This window comes from Bombina bombina, chromosome 3 (genome assembly GCF_027579735.1).
Source record: "Bombina bombina isolate aBomBom1 chromosome 3, aBomBom1.pri, whole genome shotgun sequence".
NCBI lineage: Eukaryota > Metazoa > Chordata > Amphibia > Anura > Bombinatoridae > Bombina > Bombina bombina.
Genome location: NC_069501.1, coordinates 49,344,239 through 49,367,143, shown reverse-complemented (window position 1 = coordinate 49,367,143; position 22,905 = coordinate 49,344,239). Strand labels below are relative to the sequence as shown.

The window sequence follows — 22,905 nt, the reverse complement described above, 5'->3', positions numbered from 1 at the left end:
TGTAACTGGCCTATATTCACTAAGATGACAAAGTGTGACCTGAGTGTGCTATTTGTGCTAAATCACATGATCTGTGTCTTATAGGACATTGATGTCACCTAATTGGCATACTGTAGTCTACAAGGATTCAGCATGGCAACTAGCATATATATGTAAAGTGCTAAATATCTATCAAAGAGGTGCAATGGATATAGAACATAGTAGCCTAAGAAAAATAAGGCTCTGACCATATGAGAGAAACAAGCAGCACCAATGTGATAATCTTCTATAACAACCTGCTCAGTAGGACAGCTCTGCACAAATACACAGCTGAAAACTCCAATTATTTAGCAATCATTTTATTAAATACTGGTCTGTGAAAATAGTAATCCAGCAGTATTAATGGTTTAGTAATACCATCAGTGCCAGGTGCTGTGACCCAACAAAGAAAAGACAATAAACATTGTAAATAAAAGTTCCTCAGGTGACACATGACACTTGCATCGTCATAGATGGTGTAATGATGAAATATTAGCACATATAGGTGTGCATCCACACCATCCAGTTGCCATATAATTGCTGCTAGGGTTTCTGGTATAGCCAGATGTTAAAGTATTCTGGGCCATCATTGTCCTCTTCATGTGTGACAGTGACAGTAGCCAGGCTCTGCTGTATACGGTCTGCTGATCTTGCTAGAGATGGACTTGAGCTTTGTTTGACAGATTTCAGTCTTGTTTTCTTCTGTAAGAAAAAAAAGTATTAGAGTTTGTTCATGATACTCGTCTATTAGCTTAATCAGACATTCACGTGCCTCATATACACAATGTAAAATAAAGTTGGACAGAAATACACTTAGCTTGATTAGGTGACGTTATATGTAATGAATGTCTCTAATTTGGATGCATATAAAACGCTGAACTACAGCCTTATCTGGCTTTGTCTAATCAATAATAAAATAATATTCTATTTTATTTATTTGGCCACAACTTTACAAACATTGGAATATCTATACTTCACTAGGCTGCATAATACCTAGTAATGAATACTTAGGTATATGTACCGAGCGCTAAAGTTTATAAAAAGGCCTTAAGCTTACTAACAGATTAGCCTCCTAGCAGGCTAAATAGTAGGTAACAGAATAGGGGGCGATAGTAAGCGCTGAATGGCTTAAAAGGCTGGAAACTAAATTCTGGCGAATAATTTATTCCATATACATTCAAATTAAAATCACAGATAAAATATTAAAACACAATGTTCATATATAAATACAGTAAAATTCTGTTCATGGATCCATGAAATATTCCAGGAGTTTTGTACCTGGCTACTTTAGTTATACAAAACCTTGAATGTAGCTATCTTCAAAGTGTGTTTAGGATAGATTAATAAGTCGGTTACCTGACTTTGGCGTTCTAGATATGGTTCTATTGTCAGTGGATGAAAAAAATGTGTGGACTGTGGTTCAGATCAGACCAATGTGATGTGTAACAATAAACAATAAACAATATATCAACTTTCAAATAAACATTAAAATCTCAGCACATGATGGTGTAAAAACATTAGTTCAAACTTCAATATAAAATTAAAAAAATAATGCAATAATCAAAGGCGTGTGAGATCCGTTACCGGACCAAGTGGAGGAGGGGCTGTGAAAGAACGTGACGTTGATGCAAAAAGTAGGTGTTTAACCCCAGAGAAATGTGAATCCACACTAGCGCTAGTGAAAAAAAAAAAAAAAAAATTTCAAAAAGAAAAAAATATATAAAAAATATATATAAAAATAAAGAAATATAGAAAAATATATATATAGTTCAATGTAGATCAATCTTGAACAGATGAAAAAATGTGAGACAGATGAAAATAATGTGAATCTTCAAAAATAAATGAATAATCCCCTTGAAAAATAAAACAAAATTATCCGCAATCCAAAAGTGTAAAATTACGTAAAACAAATATAAATTTTGATGGGCAAAAGTCTAAATTGGCAGAGATTCTATATAGGTGCTCCTAAACACAGAGCCGCTTCAGCACCCTAGGTGCCAGATCCGGAGGTCGTAGTTACCAACTGGTAAGTGATATTGTTAGTGTCTATGATGGAAGTCCATATAGTATATATAGAAATGTTGTTCATAAAGTCAATATCACAAAAATGTAAAAATATAAAATGATGAAAAGCCTGAAAGAGAAAAAAAGAAGAAACAATAGTGCAACACTGTATATAAGGGACAATAGTGGTATAAGAATCAAGCTCACCAGTATGTCTGTCAACGCGTTTCGGCCACGATTTGGCCTTTCTCAAGACTATCTTTTAGTCTTTTTTTCTCTTTCAGGCTTTTCATCATTTTATATTTTTACATTTTTGTGATATTGACTTTATGAACAACATTTCTATATATACTATATGGACTTCCATCATAGACACTAACAATATCACTTACCAGTTGGTAACTACGACCTCCGGATCTGGCACCTAGGGTGCTGAAGCGGCTCTGTGTTTAGGAGCACCTATATAGAATCTCTGCCAATTTAGGCCTCGCTTCCATTGAGTCGTTAAAAATGGAGCCGTAAGCTACCGAAGCAGCCGACAGCTAAAAGTAATTTACGGCTGCATTTTAGTACCAGGTTTCCATTGAAAAGATTAGCGTGTTGCGCGCAGTCGCTCTTTTCGTGTAGCTGTAAATTAACGTTGTGTTAACGCTTCCATCTGACGTCGGATTTCTTGAAAATCAATTAGTTGCTAAGGTAACCCGACCTTACGCTATAGAATTTACGTTTAACGTCCGTGCTTTTTACCTGTGATCGCCTCTCAAGAAAAATAAAAAAACACTTATCCATATTTTTAATAAACAAATACTATTTTCTAATATAATTATATTTAACACTTCATAAATATAAGTAATATTTATTGCTGCCCTAGGCATAGGTCTAGTTTGCATTCGGTAGATATGTTCTTGCATATATTATTATATTTAAATATATACTGATATTTCTATTAGAATATAAGTTCAACTATTTCTATACATGAGACAACAATAAATATTACTTATAACAATTTATTTCTACATTAAAACACTTGCATTATTTGCAAGTTTTATCATTTCAATAGAAAATAGGTCTCAAAAAGCACAATTTTCCTCTTTTACACCTAGTTGAGCTGGGGGTAATATTTCTCAATGTATCGACAGCCTCCGACAATGTATTAACGGTTAGCGCTTTCATTGGAAACCTGGTATAATTTATCGATTAACGGCTTCTATTACTTTCTATGGGACGCGAAAATCTTTTCGGCAGCCGAAGTCCGGAAGCCGATATAGAGGTATAACGCGCCATTGGAAACAGTCGTTAAACGCTATTGCTTTCAACAGCATATTTAACGGTTTGCGAGTGCACGCAAACTGAATTACGACTCAATGGAAGCGAGGCCTTAGACTTTTGCCCATCAAAATTTATATTTGTTTTACGTAATTTTACACTTTTGGATTGCGGATAATTTTGTTTTATTTTTCAAGGGGATTATTCATTTATTTTTGAAGATTCACATTATTTTCATCTGTCTCACATTTTTTCATCTGTTCAAGATTGATCTACATTGAACTATATATATATTTTTCTATATTTCTTTATTTTTATATATATTTTTTATATATTTTTTTCTTTTTGAAATTTTTTTTTTTTTTTTCACTAGCGCTAGTGTGGATTCACATTTCTCTGGGGTTAAACACCTACTTTTTGCATCAACGTCACGTTCTTTCACAGCCCCTCCTCCACTTGGTCCGGTAACGGATCTCACACGCCTTTGATTATTGCATTATTTTTTTAATTTTATATTGAAGTTTGAACTAATGTTTTTACACCATCATGTGCTGAGATTTTAATGTTTATTTGAAAGTTGATATATTGTTTATTGTTTATTGTTACACATCACATTGGTCTGATCTGAACCACAGTCCACACATTTTTTTCATCCACTGACAATAGAACCATATCTAGAACGCCAAAGTCAGGTAACCGACTTATTAATCTATCCTAAACACACATAAGAACTTTGAAGATAGCTACATTCAAGGTTTTGTATAACTAAAGTAGCCAGGTACAAAACTCCTGGAATATTTCATGGATCCATGAACAGAATTTTACTGTATTTATATATGAACATTGTGTTTTAACATTTTATCTGTGATTTTAATTTGAATGTATATGGAATAAATTATTCGCCAGAATTTAGTTTCCAGCCTTTTAAGCTATTCAGCGCTTACTATCGCCCCCTATTCTAATACCTAGTAATGACTCAGAGATTTCTTCTATACTATACGGATCACGGATCAGAGACAGTCAGGCAGTGTGTGCAGATAAATTAGCTGGCAAAACCTTCAATATATAAAATATTCTGCTACTGAAGCGGAAGCACATTTATAAAATCTTTTTTAAAACATATCAAAAGATCAAATTAAGGAGCAAGAACTGTGAATCAGTTAACCAAATGAGACATTAAAATTAGATAAAAGGTGAACACAGCAATTATTATGCCAGTTTTATACCCACTTATAACAAATGCATGCCCCTGCAAACCCCATTACACCATCTTAATCTCAAATCACATACCTGGTACCTGTAGCTTCCGTTATGCCAGTTATAAGCACAAGTAATCCATAAGAGCAGATGCACAGCCTCCTAATAATACCAGTTTTATGAACTACTGAGACATCAGGTCATATGATCCTTGCAAGCATTGTTATATGGGTTAAACGTCAAGCACAAACTTATGCCTGTACCTGTACCCCACATTATACCAGCTATATCCTCATCAGAGATCTCATAACTTATGCCTTGTACCTGTACCCCACATTATACCAGCTATATCCTCATCAGAGATCTCATAACTTATACCTGGTACCTGTACCCCACATTATACCATCTATATCCTCATTAGAGATCCCATAACTTATACCTGGTACCTGTACCCCACATTATACCAGCTACATGCCCATCAGAGATAACTTAATTTATGCCTGTACCTGTACCCCACATTATACCAGCTACATGCCCAACAGAGATATCTTAACTGATGCCTGGTACCTGTACCCCACATTATACCAGCTACATGCCCATCAGAGATAACTTAATTTATGCCTGTACCTGTACCCCACATTATACCAGCTACATGCCCAACAGAGATATCTTAACTGATGCCTGGTACCTGTACCCCACATTATACCAGCTATATCCTCATTAGAGATCCCATAACTTATACCTGGTACCCTGTACCCCACATTATACCAGCTACATGCCCATCAGAGATAACTTAATGTATGCCTGTACCTGTACCCCACATTATACCAGTTATATCCTCATCAGAGATCTCATAACTTATGCCTGGTACCTGTAACCCACATAATGTTTATACCATCTACATGCCCAACAGAGATATCTTAACTGATGTCTGGTACCTGTACCCCACATTATACCAGCTATATTCTCATTATAGATCTCATAACTTATACCTGGTACCTGTACCCCACATTATACCAACTACATGCCCATCAGAGATATCTTAATTTATGCCTGTACCTGTACCCCACATTATACCAGCTATATCCTCATTAGAGATCTCATAACTTATACCTGGTACCTGTACCCCAAATTATACCAGTTATATCCTCATCAGAGATCTCATAACTTATGCCTTGTACCTGTACCCCACATAATGTTTATACCAGCTACATGCCCATCAGAGATATCTTAATGTATGCCTGTACCTGTACCCCACATTATACCAGTTATATCCTCATCAGAGATCTCATAACTTATGCCTGGTACCTGTACCCCACATTATACCATCGACATGCCCAACAGAGATATCTTAACTGATGCATGGTACCTGTACCCCACATTATACCAGCTATATCCTCATCAGAGATATCTTAACTTATGCCTGGTACCTGTACCCCACATTATGCCAGTTATATCCTCATCAGAGATCTCATAACTTATGCCTGGTACCTGTACCCCACATTATACCAGCTACATGCCCATCAGAGATATCTTAACTTATGCCTGTACCTGTACCCCACATTATACCAGCTATATCCTCATTAGAGATCTCATAACTTATGCCTGGTACCTGTACCCCACATTATACCATCTACATGCCCATCAGAGATATCTTAACTTATGCCTGGTACCTGTACCCCACATTATACCAGCTATATCCTCATCAGAGATATCTTAACTTATGCCTGGTACCTGTACCCCACATTATACCAGCTATATCCTCATTAGAGATCTCATAACTTATGCCTGTTACCTGTACCCCACATTATACCATCTACATGCCCATCAGAGATATCTTAACTTATGCCTGGTACCTGTACCTCACATTATACCATCTACATGCCCATCAGAGATATCTTAACTTATGCCTGGTACCTGTACCCCACATTATACTATCTGCCCAACAGAGATCTCATAACTTATGCCTGTACATGTACCCCACATTATAACAGCTACATGCCCAGGAGATATATCTTAACTTATGCCTGGTACATGTACCCCACATTATACTAACTGCCCAAAAGAGATCTCATAACTTGTGACTGGTACCTATACCCCATATTATACCAGCTATATGCCCAACAGAGATCTCATAATGTATGCCTGGTACCTGTACCCCATATTATACCAGCTACATGCCCAACAGGGATTTTATAACTTATGCCTGGTACATGTAGCCCACATTATACCAGCTACATGCCCAACAGACATCTAATAACTTATGTCTGTGCCTGTACCCCACATTATACCAGCTACATACCCAACAGCGATCTCATAACTTATGCCTGGTACATGTACCCCACATTATACCAGCTATAAGCCCAAAATAAATCTCATAACTTATGTCTGGTGCCTTTACTCCACATTATACCAGCTATAGGCCCAACAAAGTTCTCATAACTTATGCCTGGTACCTGTACCCCACATTAAACCCACTACATGCCCAACAGAGATCTTATTACGTATGCCTGGTACCTGTACCCCACGTTACACCAGTTATATGCCCAACAGAGATCTCATTACGTATGCCTGGTACCTGTACCCCACGTTACACCAGTTATATGCCCAACAGAGATCTCATTACTTATGTCTGTGACTGTACCCCACATTATACCAGCTACATACCCAACAGAGATCTCATAACTTATGCCTGGGAACTGTACCCCACATTATACCAGCTATAAGCCCAAAAGAGATCTCATAACTTATGTCTGGTGCCACTACTTCACATTATACCAGCTATATGCCCAACCGAGTTCTCATAACTTATGCCTGGTACCTGTACCCCACATTTAACCTGCTACAGGCCCAACAGAGATCTCATAACTTATGCCTGGTACCTGTACCCCACGTTACACCAGTTATATGCCCAACAGAGATCTCATTACTTATGTCTGGTACCTGTGCCCCCCGTTATCCCAGATATATGCCCAAAAAAGATTTCATAACATATGCCTGGTACCTGTAGTCCACATTATACCAGCTATATGCCCAACAAAGATCTCATAACTTAAACCTGGTACCTGTACCCCACATTATAACAGCTATATCCCAACAGAGATCTCAAATCTTATGTCTGGTACATGCACTCAATATTATACCAGCTATATGTCCAACAGAGATCTAATAACTTATGCCTGGTACTTGCACCCAACATTATACCAGCTATATGCCAAACAGGGATCTCATAGCGTATGCCTGGTACTTGTACCCCACATTATACCAGAAATATGCCAAACAGGGGTCTCATAATGTATACCTGTACCTGTACCACACATTATATCAGCTATATGCCCAACCTTTTCCTGGCACCTGTGTCTTCATAAAATCTTAGACCACATGCAGGCCATTGTATTTTTGCAAATGCTGCAACCCCAGTTTTTCTACTGCCAGTTTTAGTGAATCAGCTACATAGAATAATATTATACTATATAATACTAAAACCATCTTGCTATTCTCACATTTATAATAACCCAAGGTACAGTATGGTACTTTCTGTACTGTGCGACTGACAACTCCCCTTCCTCAGGATCCAGAATAGCACTCTGTGTACTGTGTAACTGACACTTCACCTTCCTCAGGATACAGTACAGTATGGCACTTTGTCTATTGTGTGACTGACACATCACCTTCCTCAGGATACAGTATGGCACTTTGTCTACTTTGTGACTGACACATCACCTTCCTCAGGGTACAGTATGGCTCCTTGTCTACTGTGTGACTGACACATCACCTTCCTCAGGGTACAGTATGGCACTCAGCGTACTGTGTGACTGACACATCACCTTTCTCAGGGTACAATATGGCACTTTGTGTACTGTGTGACTGATACATCACCTTCCTCAGGGTCCAGTACAGTATGGGACTTTGTCTAGTGTGTGACTGACACATCACCTTCCTCAGGGTAAAGTATGGCACTTTGTCTACTGTGTAACTGACACCTCACCTTCCTGAGGGTATAGTACAGTATGGCACTCTGTCTACTGTGTGACTGACACCTCCGCTTCCTCAGGGTACAGTACAGTATGGCACTCTGTCTACTGTGTGACTGACACCCTCACCTTCCTCAGGGTAAAGTACAATATGGCACTTTGTCTACTGTGTAACTGACACCTCACCTTCCTCAGAGTACACTACAGTATGGCACTCTGTGTACTGTGTGACTGACACATCACCTTCCTCAGGGTACACTACAGTATGGCACTCTGTGTACTGTGTGACTGACACATCACCATCCTCAGGATACAGTACAGTATTGCACTTTGTGTAGTGTGTGACTGACACATCTCCTTCCTCAGGGTACAATATGGCACTCTGTGTACTGTGTGACTGAAACATAACCTTCCTCAGGGTACAGTTCAGTATCACACTTTGTGTACTGTGTGACGGACACATCTCCTTCCTCAGGGTACAATATGGCACTTTCTCCACTGTGTGACTGACACATTACCTTCCTCAGGATACAGTACAGTATGGCACTTTGTCTACTGTGTGACTGACACATCACCTTCCTCAGGGTACAGTATGGCACTTTGTCTATTGTGTTACTGACACATCACCTTCCTCAGGGTACAGTATGGCACTCTGTGTACTGTGTGAATGACACATCACCTTCCTCAGGGTATAGTATGGCACTCTGGGTACTGTGTGACTGACACATCACCTTCCTCGTTGTACATTACAGTATGGCACTTTGTCTACTGTGTAACTGACACCTCACTTTCCTGAGGGTACAGTACAGTATGGCACTTTGTGTACTGTGTGACTGACACCTCATCTTCCTCAGGGTAGAGTACAGTATGGCACTCTGTCTACTGTGTAACTGACACCTCATCTTCCTCAGGGTACAGTACAGTATGGCACTCTGTCTACTGTGTGACTGACACCTCACCTTCCTCAGGGTAGAGTACAGTATGGCATTCTGTGTACTGTGTGACTGACACATCACCTTTCTCAGGGTACAGTATGGCACTTTGTATAGTGTATGACTGACACATCACCTTCCTCAGGGTAGAGTATGGCACTTTGTGTACTGTTTAACTGACACCTCACCTTCCTCAGGGTACAGTACTTTATGGCACTGTGTCTAGTGTGTGACTGACAAATTACCTTCCTCAGGGTACAGTATGGCACTTTGTGTACTGTGTGACTGACACATCACATTCCTCAGGGTACAGTATGGCACTCTGTGTACTGTGTGACTGACACATCACCTTCCTCAGTGTCAGGATATCTGTGAGTGTTATTAAATAATATATATATAGATATATATATTATTTATACATGATAAGACCAAAGGGTTCATTATATATGAAACTGGTTGCATCAGTTTTATTTCCTATAAATTACAGTTATTTCTGCCAGATGGTTTGGACTGGGTAACACAACCCCCCCCCCCCCCCCCCCGCTGTGACTAGAATACACATTACAAGCCAGAATTTCACAATTATCCATTTCAAAGGAGGCCTGTGTAAAGAGTTTATCCCTACCTGAAAAAAGCAGTCACTTAGTTTGAACTGATATCTGAATATACAAACATACTCAGAGGAGATAGCCCTTATTATCGAAGTGTTAAGTGTCCCCTACTGAGTTTCAAATACACAAAGCTCAAACGTACATCTCAATGAAAAATAGCAGGAGAAAACAGAGAGACATGTTTAACCCTATGAGTGTTGAAAGCATATAAAAATGTAAATCTTGGTGTTAAAAAGAGAAGTTAAAAATTCATCTATATGAACTGTATAATTCTCAAAGATTTAATTGATACTCAGACTGTATAAATATATATATATATATATATATATCCTGAGAAGAAATGCCTCACAGTAACATATTAGATAAGTATTTGTTGAACTTAAAAAGTAGCTATATAATCAATGTCAATGTTTAAACAACTTGCTTCAAAATGGATAACATATTCTTATATTTTTCAGGCATCTAATAAGTACATATATAATTGGTGCTGTAAATAATATCATATGTTTCTAGACACTTAGCAAGAGATATACAGATATGCATAATTTATATTGATATGGGATAGTAGTCCAATATAAATATAATTATGTGAAATGACATCTGATTGCTGATCTCAAGGTATGTATGTGATATTAAGATGATAACTGATAAAGTAATTGAGTCCATGATGAAGGTATTATAAACTTTTTAAATCTTTTCATAGAAAATAGGATTTTTAAATGCATTTTTAAGAAATTATAAGTAGAATTTATCCATGCTTAATCTTGAAATATATATTAAATGGACCATATATGGAACATATAATTATTAAAACTAGTAGGAGATTAAAATTATATAAAAAATAGGCATTTGATAAAAATATATGTAAGAACTGTATTAACTGTAGCAGTATTGATAGTGAGACTGCAATTCTGGTTATCTGCTGCCACCAATAGTTGAGAAATGGTATGGCAGAAAAACGAATTGACTGTTTAAAACATATGCCAAACCAAATAACCAATCAATGCTCAGCTCTGTTAAGAGCGAATCACAGACAAGCATCGGTAAGGGCCTATCCAATTCTTGTGGGAATGATTAAAGAAAAGGAGGAGGGATTCTTTATTTTTTTTAATAAAGACCCACGCACACAGTAGACAAAGGACAGACACAGACTCAAAGAAGCATTTTTGGAGAGGAAAATACATAGGCTTTGGGCCAAGTATATTCCTTGCCATTTTGGGACACTTTCTTGAACAAAGGAATATTAACAATTTTGAGACCTGTACCTCTGCACATAGTGGATAAATCCTTCTTAGATGACCCACAAGACATTTTGGAAACTGAATAATCATTTGGTTATGTGGTAACGTATGGCAGTGACTATAATTTAACATTTTAAAGCAAATACATTTATTATTGCTTCAGAAATTGAAGTTAATAATTTTAAAAGGGCACTTTGTATTTTATGCTTATATCCATAGTCCTGTGTAGTCTTAGCTAGTCACATACATTGGCTGTTTGCATTAATAATATATATAATTTCTGGTGTGTTTAATTGAAATTATATAGAATCATTTGTGGGCTAAGTTACTTAATTATACTTGTCTGAAAGTTATCTTAAATCTATTGAAATCCAGTAAGATTTTGGTAAAGTATCTTGTTATTTTGTTTAACTAAACACTGTTAAGCTAACGGTCCATACTATGGTATTTTATTGTGGGTGGTATTTTAATGCAATTCATTGTGAGTAAAGTTCATTTTAAAGGTATATTTTTATGATCTGTTGTATAGAATATTATAACAGCCTAAGCGTGTATAATTTGATTCATAGTCTGGTTTCTATAAATATATTGCAATGTGTATATAAATCTTAACTAATCTAAAGAATTTAGGAATAATTATTAATATCAATTGTTTCATATATACATTTTAATAGGGGGTTTGTTTTAAAGAATAATAACAAATACATTGTATTATAACCCTGGTATATACTGACATCAGGGTACATTATGGCACTTTGTCTACTGTGTGACTGAAACATCACCTTCAGTAGGGTACAGTACAGTATGGTACTTTGTCTACTGGGTACAGTACAGTATGGCACCCTGTGTACTGTGTGACTGATATAACACCTTCCTCAGGGCACAGTATGGCACTTTGTCTACTGTGTGACTGACACATCACCTTCCTCAGGGTTCAGTACAGTATGGCACTTTGTGTAGTGTGTGACTGACACATCACATTCCTCAGGATACAGTATGGCACTTTGTGTAGTGTGTGACTGACACATCACATTCCTCAGGGTACAGTACAGTATGGCACTTTGTGTAGTGTGTAACTGACACATCACCTTCCTCAGGGTACAGTACAGTATGGCACTCTGTCTACTGTGTGACTGACACATCACCTTCCTCAGGGTACAGTACAGTATGGCACCCTGTGTACTGTGTGACTGACACATCACCTTTCTCAGGATACAGTATGGCACTTTGTGTTGTGTGTGACTGACACATCACCTTTCTCAGGATACAGTATGGCACTTTGTGTTGTGTGTGACTGACACATCACCTTTCTCAGGGTACAGTATGGCACTCTATGTACTGTGTGACTGACACCTCACCATCCTTTCTTACCTTGGAGCAGAAGAACCCAACAGTTCCGATAACCAGGAGTGCAGCAGGCAATATACAGATGTAAAGGCCTGAATTCCACCAGAAGTCTGTCGCTAGAGAAGGAAAATATACCTTGGTTAGAGTCACACTTTACATGAATCTTGCTTTTAGACCTCATTCTGAGGGTGACCAGCACCACTGTAAAATCTTCTAAAACAGACATGATATTTAAAAATAAACACTAAGGGGTCCGCAGCACATCGATAAATAAATGTCGACAGCATACGCTGTCTACATTTATCATTGAACCAGTAGTTCTTGTAAACTGCTGATGCAATACCGCCCCCTGCCGATTTGAGGCCAATCGTCCGCTAGCAGGGGTGTCAATCAACCCGATCATATTCGATCGGGTTGATTTCTGTCCGCCGCATCAGAGCAGGCGGACAAGTTATGTAGCAGCGGTCTTTAGACCTCTGCTTCATAACTTCTGTTTCCGGCGAGCCGAAATAAGGGGCATCAAGCTCCGTAAGGTGCTTGATAAATTGACCCCTAAACATCAATAAAATAGCATGTGTTTTCAAATACAAGTTTTATTTAAAACTTTATGTAAATAACTTTGCTGGTATTGAAATGGCTGTACTAATTCACAAGTGTATCTCATACTGAACTGTAAGCAAGTCTTCTGTTGCATTGCACTCCAATCTGCGGAAGACCTAAGCCGGTATAGGGAACAAATATTTTTCCACCTCCTTTTCGTAACCATTTGAAACCTTACCTCTTTTTACAGTATTTAATTATAAAATACAAAACCACATTCTAAAGTGATTTAAAGAACCAGTAAATACAGTAGATTTGAACAATCAAGAAATACATAATAAAAAGACAAAACAATAGCACTTATAGCACTTGTGTTTCCAGCGAGCCTGAAGGCCTGCCAGAAACACGGGGCATCAAGCTCCGTTCAGAGCTTGATAATTCGGCCCCTTAGTCTGAACTTCAAATGAGTAGTGGATATTTTTCTGAAAAAATTTCAAAGTTATGTCTACTCCTTTATCATGTGACAGCCATCAGCCAATCACAAATGCATATACTGTACGTATATTTTGTGAGTTCTTGCACATGCTCAGTAGGAGCTGGTGACTCAAAAAGTGAAAATATAAAAATACTGTGCACATTTTGTTAATGGAAGTAAATTGGAAAGTTGTTTAAAATTGCTGCTCTATCTGAATCATTAAAGTTTATTTTGACTTGAGTGTCCCTTTAAATTTGCATTACATTAATTGGAATAAAGTTTTAATGAAAAAAAAGTTTAAGTTTTTTTATTATGCAGATTAATGTATTTTTCTAAAGACTGCAGTGACTTAACTAGTGTTTCAGGCCTACTTGAGTAAGCCCGCAATGCATGGGCCCCAAAACTGCAGCCTCAGTTTGGGGCCCTATGAATCAAAATACAATTGAACCAAGAATTGTTTAAATAAATTTGTAAAAAGCAGTAATAGGCCATACACATGGGCATCCACAAGGGGGGGGGAATGGGGCATTTCTCCCCCCATGGATTTGCCTCCCCATCTGGAGTACAAACTGCAGAAAAAGACAATTAAATGTACGCGTCCCTCTGAATGTAACTCAGTTTTAGTGAGAGAAGCACAGTATTCCGGGAGTTACATAGCATTCTGTAATTTATTGTTCTCTGTTTCACTCTCGATATTGTGTACAGGGCCGCCATCAGGGGGTGAAAGGCGTGACGGGTGAAAGGCGTGACTCCTGTCAGGGGCCCACTGGGCCAGGGGGTCCAATGAGGCAAGCATAACAATTATTATTATATTTTTTACATTTTGGCAGCCACAAGAGGGCTCTACAGCAGAGTGCTATTGAGTGCAGGAAATGTCATTACAAGGAGTAAAGCATTAGCATTTGAAAAGATTTCTGAGTGTGCACTAAACCACTATGCACAGTGTGAGACAGACTTGGCACTTCAGTTTGTACATTGTATGCCTGAGTAAGACGGCAGATCACTTTCATTTGCCGAGGAGGTAGGACTTAGTAAATGTTTTTTATTTCTTTGTTTAATTTCGGGTTGTAACTTCAGTGTGATAGTTGTATGGTGGGGCCAGGGGTCCATAAAAATTCATTTTTTTTTGCAATATGCAGCATTGTAGTTATGATTATTTGACAATGCTGTAGAAATTCTATATTTGAAACCATGCACAAATGTTTAATCCTCAATACACAAATAGTAGGTGCCCTCTTGGCAAATATGATTTTTTTTATTTATATATATTTTTTTAATTACATTCCAGTTTACTGCCCATTTATGCAAGGACTTTCCAGATGCCAGGAGGCATTTTATCTAAGATTTTTACATCTGTATAAAATGTTATACTCTCAGGCTAAAAATGCTCAGTGTTTGAAATGAGACAGGTTAACTTAACACTCTTCAGTTTACACTACAGCTGACTTAATTTTGGAATGCATACAAACAAGCCTAAATCCTGCATTTAACCAAATCTAATGGTATGAGACTGAGTGCACAGCTTATGGTTCCAGCAAGACTATATAGAGTACAGCATTTTCAAAATCCATAAGTACAGCTGACAGATGGGAACATTTGTAAACCAGATTTGAAGTGGTGCTCTTGGTTTGGGAAAATGGGGGGGACCCAAATATGTCAACCTTTTAAAAGTACTTTTCTTCATCTACCCATTCTGACAGATCATTAATGTTAATGTACAATTTTGAATTCACAGAAGTATTTTTGTTTGCACATTTACAAATATGATTCTTTAAAATTTGATCTCTTACTTTTTGCTATTTTTTATCATGCATGTCACACACTGTTGATTTAGGGGATGACAATGTGCAGACATTTTACCTCTTGTGTCTGTTTCTGTGGGTGTGTATGTATTTTTTTCTGTGGGTCGCTCTGTGAGGGTGTGTGTGTCTGTCTTTGTGCATTTTTTCTGTGGGTGTCTCTGTGAGGGTCTGTGTATGTCTTTGTGCATTTTCGTTGGATGTCTCTGTGAGGGTGTGTGCGTATGTCTTTGTGTGTTTTCTGTGGATGTCTGTGAGGGTGTGTACATATGTATTTGTGCATTTTCTGTGGGTGTCTCTGTGAGGGTGTGTGTGTATATCTTTGTGCATTTGCTGTGGATGTCTCTGTGAGGGTGTGTGTGTATATCTTTGTGCATTTTCTGTGGATGTCTTTGTGAGGGTGTGTGCATATGTCTTGTGTATTTTCTGTGGGTGCCTCTGTGAGGGTGTGTGTGTGTATGTCTTTGTGTGTTTTCTGTGGATGTCTCTGTGAGGATGTGTGTGCATGTATGTATGTCTGTGTTTTCTGTGGGTGTCTCTATGAGGGTGTGTGTTTATGTCTTTGTGCATTTTCTGTGGGTGTCTCAAAGAAGGTGTGTACGTATGTCTGTGTGTTTTCTGTGGATGTCTGTGTGAGAGTTATGTATGTCTGTGTTTTCTGTGGGTGTCTCTGTGAGGGTGTGTTTGTATATCTGTGCATTTTCTGTGGGTCTCTCTGTGAGGGTGTGTGCGTATGTCTTTGTCTGTTTTCTGTGGATGTCTCTGTGAGGGTGTGTGCATATGTCTGTGCATTTTCTGTGTGTGTGTGTGTGTGTGTATGTCTCTGTGCATTTTCTATGGATGTCTATGTGAGGGTATGTACGTATTTCTTTGTGCATTTTCTGTGGATGTCTCTGTGAGGGTTTATGTGTGTCATTGTGTATTTTCTGTGGGTGTCTCTGTGAGGGTGTGTGTGTGTATGTATGTCTGTGTGTTTTCTGTGGATGTCTCTATGAGGGTGTGTGGATATATCTGTGTGTTTTCTGTGGGTGTCTCTGTGAGGGTGTGTGCATATGTCTGTGTTTTCTGTGGGTGTCTCTGTAATTGTGTGTGCATATGTCTATTTTCTGTGGGTGTTTCTGTGAGGGTGTGTGTATTTGTCTGTGTGTTTTCTGTGGGTGTCTCTGTGAGGGTGTGTGTATATGTCTGTGTGTTTTCTATGGGTATCTCTGTGAGGGTGTGTGTGTGTATGTCTTTGTGCATTTTCTGTGGATGTCTCAGTGAGAGTGTGTATGTGTATGTCTTTGTGTGTTTTCTGTGGGAGTCTGTGAGTGTGTATGTCTTTGTGTGTTTTCTAAGGCTTTCTCTGTGGGTGTTTGATAGGGTGTATGTGCAAGTTTGTGTTTGTGTGTGTGTGTCCATTGTCTGTTCCTTTTTAGGACATTTTTACCTTACTACTGATTGTTCACATCTTTCTACAGACTTTGAGACTAATGTGACCTTTCTGGGAGCTACCAATCCACCATTTAACCTTTAAATGATTGTTTAGGCAGTTCAGGGCCCTTCCTTTCAGCCACTGCATGCTGTTGTCATCATATAGTTGGCATCTTCCTTGACAAAAAGATAATCATAACTCCATATTTTGTTTTGTAAATCTCCTTTTTTGACAAAACTGTAGTCTACCTCATTACTTGTCAGATCAATGTAAACAAGTGCTGAGTGTCTGTGTGTGTGTCTGTGTCTGAGTGTGTTTGTGTTTCTTTGCGTGTCTATATGTGAATCCTTATCTGTGTGTGTTTCAGTGTAAAGATTGTCTGTGTGTTTGTGTGTTACTACCTTTAAAACATTTCCAAGTTTGACTACACTTAAGAATAAAGTGCATATACTTTTGTCACTTGGTCAAAAATTGCACATGTCAAAGGAGGGGGAGGGCCTGATCAATGGTTAAGTAAGGAGCCCCAACATTTCTAGTGGCGGTCCTGATTGTGCCACTGCAGTTTTGGACTCCAATTCCCAGGATGCATTGTATAGTGGTTAGGAGTGAGCTTTCTGGAAGGCAGAAAGTTTTGCATAAGGTTACGCCCCCTCCTCCATGCTGTGTGCATTTGTGTCCCAGGCAGGGAATGCATTGGCCCCTATTTAACAATGTCTGGCGGACCTGATCCGACAGTGCGGATCAGGTCCGCCAGACATCGCTGAATACGGAGAGAAATACGCTCTCCGTATTCAGCATTGCACCAGCAGCTCACAAGAGCTGCTGGTGCAACGCCGCCCCCTGCAGACTCGCGAACAATGGGCCGCCAGCAAGGGGGTGTCAATCAACCCGATCGTACTCGATCGGGTTGAATTGCGGCGATGTCTGTCCACCTGCTCTAAAGACCGCTGCTTCATAACTGCTGTTTCTGGCGAGTCTGAAGACTCGCCAGAAACACTGGCCCACAAGCTCCCTACGGAGCTTGTTAAATGGGCCCCTATGTGTGTATGACACTCTGAACCCCTTGTACACACTGGAGAAGGTAGCTAGGAGTATTTTCTGACTCTTTACACAGGTAGGGGAATGCACTGTTTACCAGTGATCTTAAAGGGACATGAAACCCAATTTTTTTTCTTTCATGATTTAGAAAGAGGATGTAATTTTAAATAACTTTCTAATTTACTTCTATTATCTAATTTGCTTAGTTCTCTTAATATCCTTTGCTGAAAAGGATATCTAGATAGGCTCAGTAGCTGCTGATTGGTGGCTGCATGTAGATGCCTCGTGTGATTGACTCACCCATGTGCATTTCTATTTCTTCAACAAAGGATAGCTAAAGAATAAAGCAAGTTAAATAATAGAAGAAATTGGAGTGTTGTTTAAAATTGAATTATCTACCTGAATAAAAAAAAAGAAAAATTTTGGGTTTAGTCTCCCTTTAAGCTCTGCACTATCACCTCACTGTTATATATGGTCAGACCCTCTTAACATGTGCTAGAAGGTGGATACCAGTGATCTTAAACTCTGCACTAGGACTTCCATGTTTTGTATATAGATAGATAGATAGATAGATAGATAGATAGATAGATAGATAGATAGATGATAGATAGATAGATAGATAGATAGATAAAAAAGGAAAAATTACAGCGTGTATCTCAAATCCTGTAATACAATGCATGAGTGGGAAGTATAGAAAATGCAAAAAGTTCATAGGACATCAGTTTATAAGTAGTGGTATAAAAGGGAAGTTGGTCCTAAGCAGAAGGCAAACAGTATACTCACAGACAGGACCTTCTGGAGGAGAGAAAGGAACAGATATTGAGAGGGACAGCAACACAAGAAAAGAGTGAAAAGGATTCTGAAAATAGGCTATATTTTGTTAGTGGAACATTTTACAGGCAGATGATCGCTTTCACCACTAGTCACTCTTACTCCCATTTTCTCATAAGATGTTGGAGTATTAAGGAAATGATAGTACAGACAAACACAGTGGATAAATATGAAAGAAAAGTATCAAATTTCCTGATAAAAAAGCCAGGGATATATCGGTGTTATGGATGTGTCACATGTGATAACCTAATTTTAGGGGACACATTTTCACGCAGCCATACATTAAATACGTATTTGTCCCTAACATGTTTACTTTATATCATACTTAAGTAAGTAGTATGCTTATGTGAATAAATCATTTTATTTGGGTGATTTATTAAATTGTATATAATTATAATATGATTGCGACACTGGATTAATGACATATTTTGCAAATGGTAACTTATTTATACTCTGGTCTTTCTAGCAAGAAAATGTAACAGAAAAGTAATAAAAGCAATTAAAGCAAAGGATGCTACTTGAACTAATACCACTAGATGGCGTACAATGAACTGTATTAGTGGGTGAGAATTTGTATTTTTTTGGGGTTTGGGGGTATAAAAGAAAGGAAGTGTGGGTAATGTTTCGAACCTTGACAAAGGCCCACATGAGGGCCGAAACATTTGAATAAATTCAGATAGAGCATGCAATTTTAAGCAATTTTCTAATTTACTCCTGTCATCAAATCTTCTTCATTCTCTTTGTATCTTTATTTGAAAAAGCAGGAATGAAAGCTTAGGACCCGGTCCATTTTTGGTTAAGCACCCTGGATAACGCTTGCTGATTGGTGGCTACATTTAGCCCCACAAACCAAACATAATCATTTCATACGTAATCAAACCCATAATCATCTTAGCAAGTGCTTTCCATGCATTTTTAGCATACTCACAACTCCACATCACATGAAATAGATTTTCCACTTGACCACATCCCTTGGACAATCTTCTCCTTCTCAGAAACTCCCTATTTGGCAAACACCCATGCAACTGCCATCCATGCCACATCCTTCTGCCTATTAACCAAAGCTTTATCAATCACATTCTTCCATACCTGCACACCCTGAGTCTTAGTCAGTCCACCAATTATATTCAGCTGCTCTCTAGCCCACTAAATTTCCATCACTTTCTTACTATCACACAACATATCTTTTGAAAAGCCCACCAACTGATACATAAAACCATGGTAACTCAAAACACTCCTGTTATTTCTTACGCACAAACCAAACCTTCACAACACACCACCTGCACCATACTGCACCATACATCCTACCATACTATCTGTCATGCTTAGCTGTATACACACACTTACATACAGGAGAATCAAAATGTTCTCAATTCCAGGCATATTCTTTCCTCCTTTGTCTTTCACATGTATTATCTTTTTCCTACTCAATTTTTCCATACCAGAACTCAGGAAAAATACAAACACCGTTCTCACAATTTTCCTCAAACTATTGTCAGGAACTGTGAAAACATTATTAGCATTAAAAAAAATCAGGATCAACACAGCAATTACAAATAACACTTTTCCTTCCAAACGAAAATAGCTGCAAGACCAAAAAAAAATTCCCTTTACTTTCACATACACATTTTGCCAACTTTCATACCCATTCAAGTTATTATTAAATTTAATACCAAGCACTTCAAAAGCACCGTTCTGCAAAGGCCAACCACTCCAAATATCTCCACTCACCTAATGCGTTAAGCACTTCAAAAGCACCGTTCTGCAAAGACCAACCACTTAACTCCAAAGCTTTCCAATCACCAAATGCTTTCACAGCACATTTATCACAATTCCCCCTATATCCACTTACCATACAAAACACTCAATCTGAACTTTAGCTCTACTTAAAGCTACTTGATTCTTACAAACCATAGTAACATCATCCATAGAGCCCCAAACTTTCAAACATCTGCCTCCTTATATCTAATAATTTTATCACGTCTTAATCTCAGTTGCTCAGTTACACAAATGAAAAGCACAGGGGACAAAGGACAACCTTGTCTGACCCCAGACTTAATACATACTTTACAATTGAATCATATGAACATCTTGCACACCCAACCATCTTCCTAGGTAAGCCTACTTTTGCTAGAACTCCAGACATAAACTCATGAGCAACTCTATCATGTGTTTTTTCAAAGTCAATCTTAGCCACCATAACAGATTGCTTATACCTCTAGTTGTAAAAAAAAATCACAAAGGTGCAGCAGCATAAATAATATCACCTTTGTGATGTTTTGCAGATTGTGGGATTACAGTCTCCCTGGCAGTGTGCATTCAGGTACCAGTGTGCTGGACTCTGTTGACCTTCTATACCTCCTCTAGTTGTACCATATAACATCTTGCAGACAAATCAGACACTCTGCAATCTGTCAGACACAGCACACACTTGTTCCTCACCCACAATTTTATCAATCACATTCTTAGTTATGTCTGCCACTTCCTTTGCAATCACTTTATAGTCTACATTCAACAAGGAAATGAGTCTCCAGTTACTTACATCCTTTTTCTCACCTTTCTTATACAACAAAGTAATTACTCTCTCCTTTACTCAGATATTTAGTTTTTCTCAAAAATTAATTTGCAAAACTCTAAAACATTTTCACCAATCACATCTAAAAATATACAATAAAAATCCACAGGCAAGCCAGCTCTTCCTCTGGTTTTTAATTTTTTCTCCTAATTCTTTTAAACATAATTCCCTTTCCAAAAAAACAAGAATGCTCTTCCTACACGGTCACCTCTTTCTCATTCAATACATCATGTATCACAGCTTTATCCAAAGCTTTCTCTCCATACAGATTAGCATAAAATGTTCAAAATATCATATTTACCACTAACTTCCTTACCAGACCCATCCAAAACACCTATAATACCTTCTTTCTCAGCAAACACTTTTTTACAGAAAAATCTAAAACATTTCTCATCTTTCTCACATGCATCTATCCTTGTCTTCATCAGAATCTTCCTACCTTTCTCATTACAAAATCTTATAATAACTTATTTTGCTTCATCCAATTCATCACTTACAGCTCACCCAAATCTCTCAATTCTCTCAGAAGCATCTGCCAGCTTTCATACTCCAGCCTTTTCCTTCTAGCTGTTTTACGACCAATACTGATAAAAATGTCTTAATATCACCCTTAACCCATTCCCACCAATCAAGCACATTCTTAAAATCCCATTTCCTCTTCCTCATCCATGCGCACTTCTTAACAAACTACTTAGTAACCCATTCATTTTCTAGCAAACTCACATTAAACTTCCATACACCCTTACCATACCCCACTTTCACTTCCAAATCAAACTCACATTCAATACATAAATGGTCTGTAAAAGGCCTTTTAGTCATCTTATACGGCCTTGCTTACTTGGATGTTCCTGGAATAAAAAATAAAATCAATACAAGACCTTGCTGACCCATCCTCAGTGAAGTAAGTAAAACATTTATCAGAGTTTTTTCTGACTCTGAAAGCATCTTTAAGACCTTATATATCAAACATTTAAATTAAAGGACCAGTCAACACATTAGATTTGCATAATCAACAAATGCAAGATAACAAGACAATGCAATAGCACTTAGTCTGAACTTCAAATGAGTAGTAGATTTTTTTATAACAAATGTCAAAGTTATGTATATTTCCACTCCCCTTGTACCATGTGATAGCAATCAGCCAATCACAAATGCATATACGTATAGTCTGTGAATTCTTGCACATGCTCAGTAGGATCTGGTGACTAAAAAAGTGTAAATATAAAAGACTGTGCACATTTTTCTTAATGGAAGTGTATTGGAGAGTTGTTTAAAATTACATGATGTATCTGAATCATGAACATGTAATTTAACCTGAGTGTCCCTTTAAGTCTTTACTTGACTTGTCAAGAGAACCCTCCCCCACACTTTACCTATCTTCCTCACACAATACACAATTAAATTTGCCAACCATAACTGTGAAACCCCTTCCACCCAAAACAATCCTAAACTAGAAAATAAATCAATCCTATCAATTTTACAATCTAATAATAACTCCCCTTAATTTGAAACCAAGTAATAAAACCCTCTTTCTAACAACATGTTCTAACCTTACATTTTAAAATCACCACTGCCCACTTTGCCTCCTTAAATTCACAAGACAAAAAGCCTTCTTGAAGACAAAAGATGTTGTTACTCTTCTT

The 22,905-nt window shown here is 37.9% G+C and overlaps 1 protein-coding gene across 1 annotated transcript in view; it reads right to left on the bottom strand.

Annotated features, from left to right (window-relative positions):
- Positions 1 to 322: 322 nt before the first annotated feature.
- The window catches only part of TIGIT (T cell immunoreceptor with Ig and ITIM domains), a 44,556-nt gene continuing 21,973 nt past the window's right edge, over positions 323 to 22,905 (bottom strand). Inside the window, exons 3-4 of the mRNA XM_053704525.1 lie at positions 12,615 to 12,706; positions 323 to 720 (exon numbers count right to left, since the gene is read on the bottom strand). Coding sequence (XP_053560500.1) covers positions 562 to 720; positions 12,615 to 12,706 — 251 coding nt within the window. The 3' untranslated portion in view covers positions 323 to 561. The remainder of the gene's footprint in view (positions 721 to 12,614; positions 12,707 to 22,905) is intronic.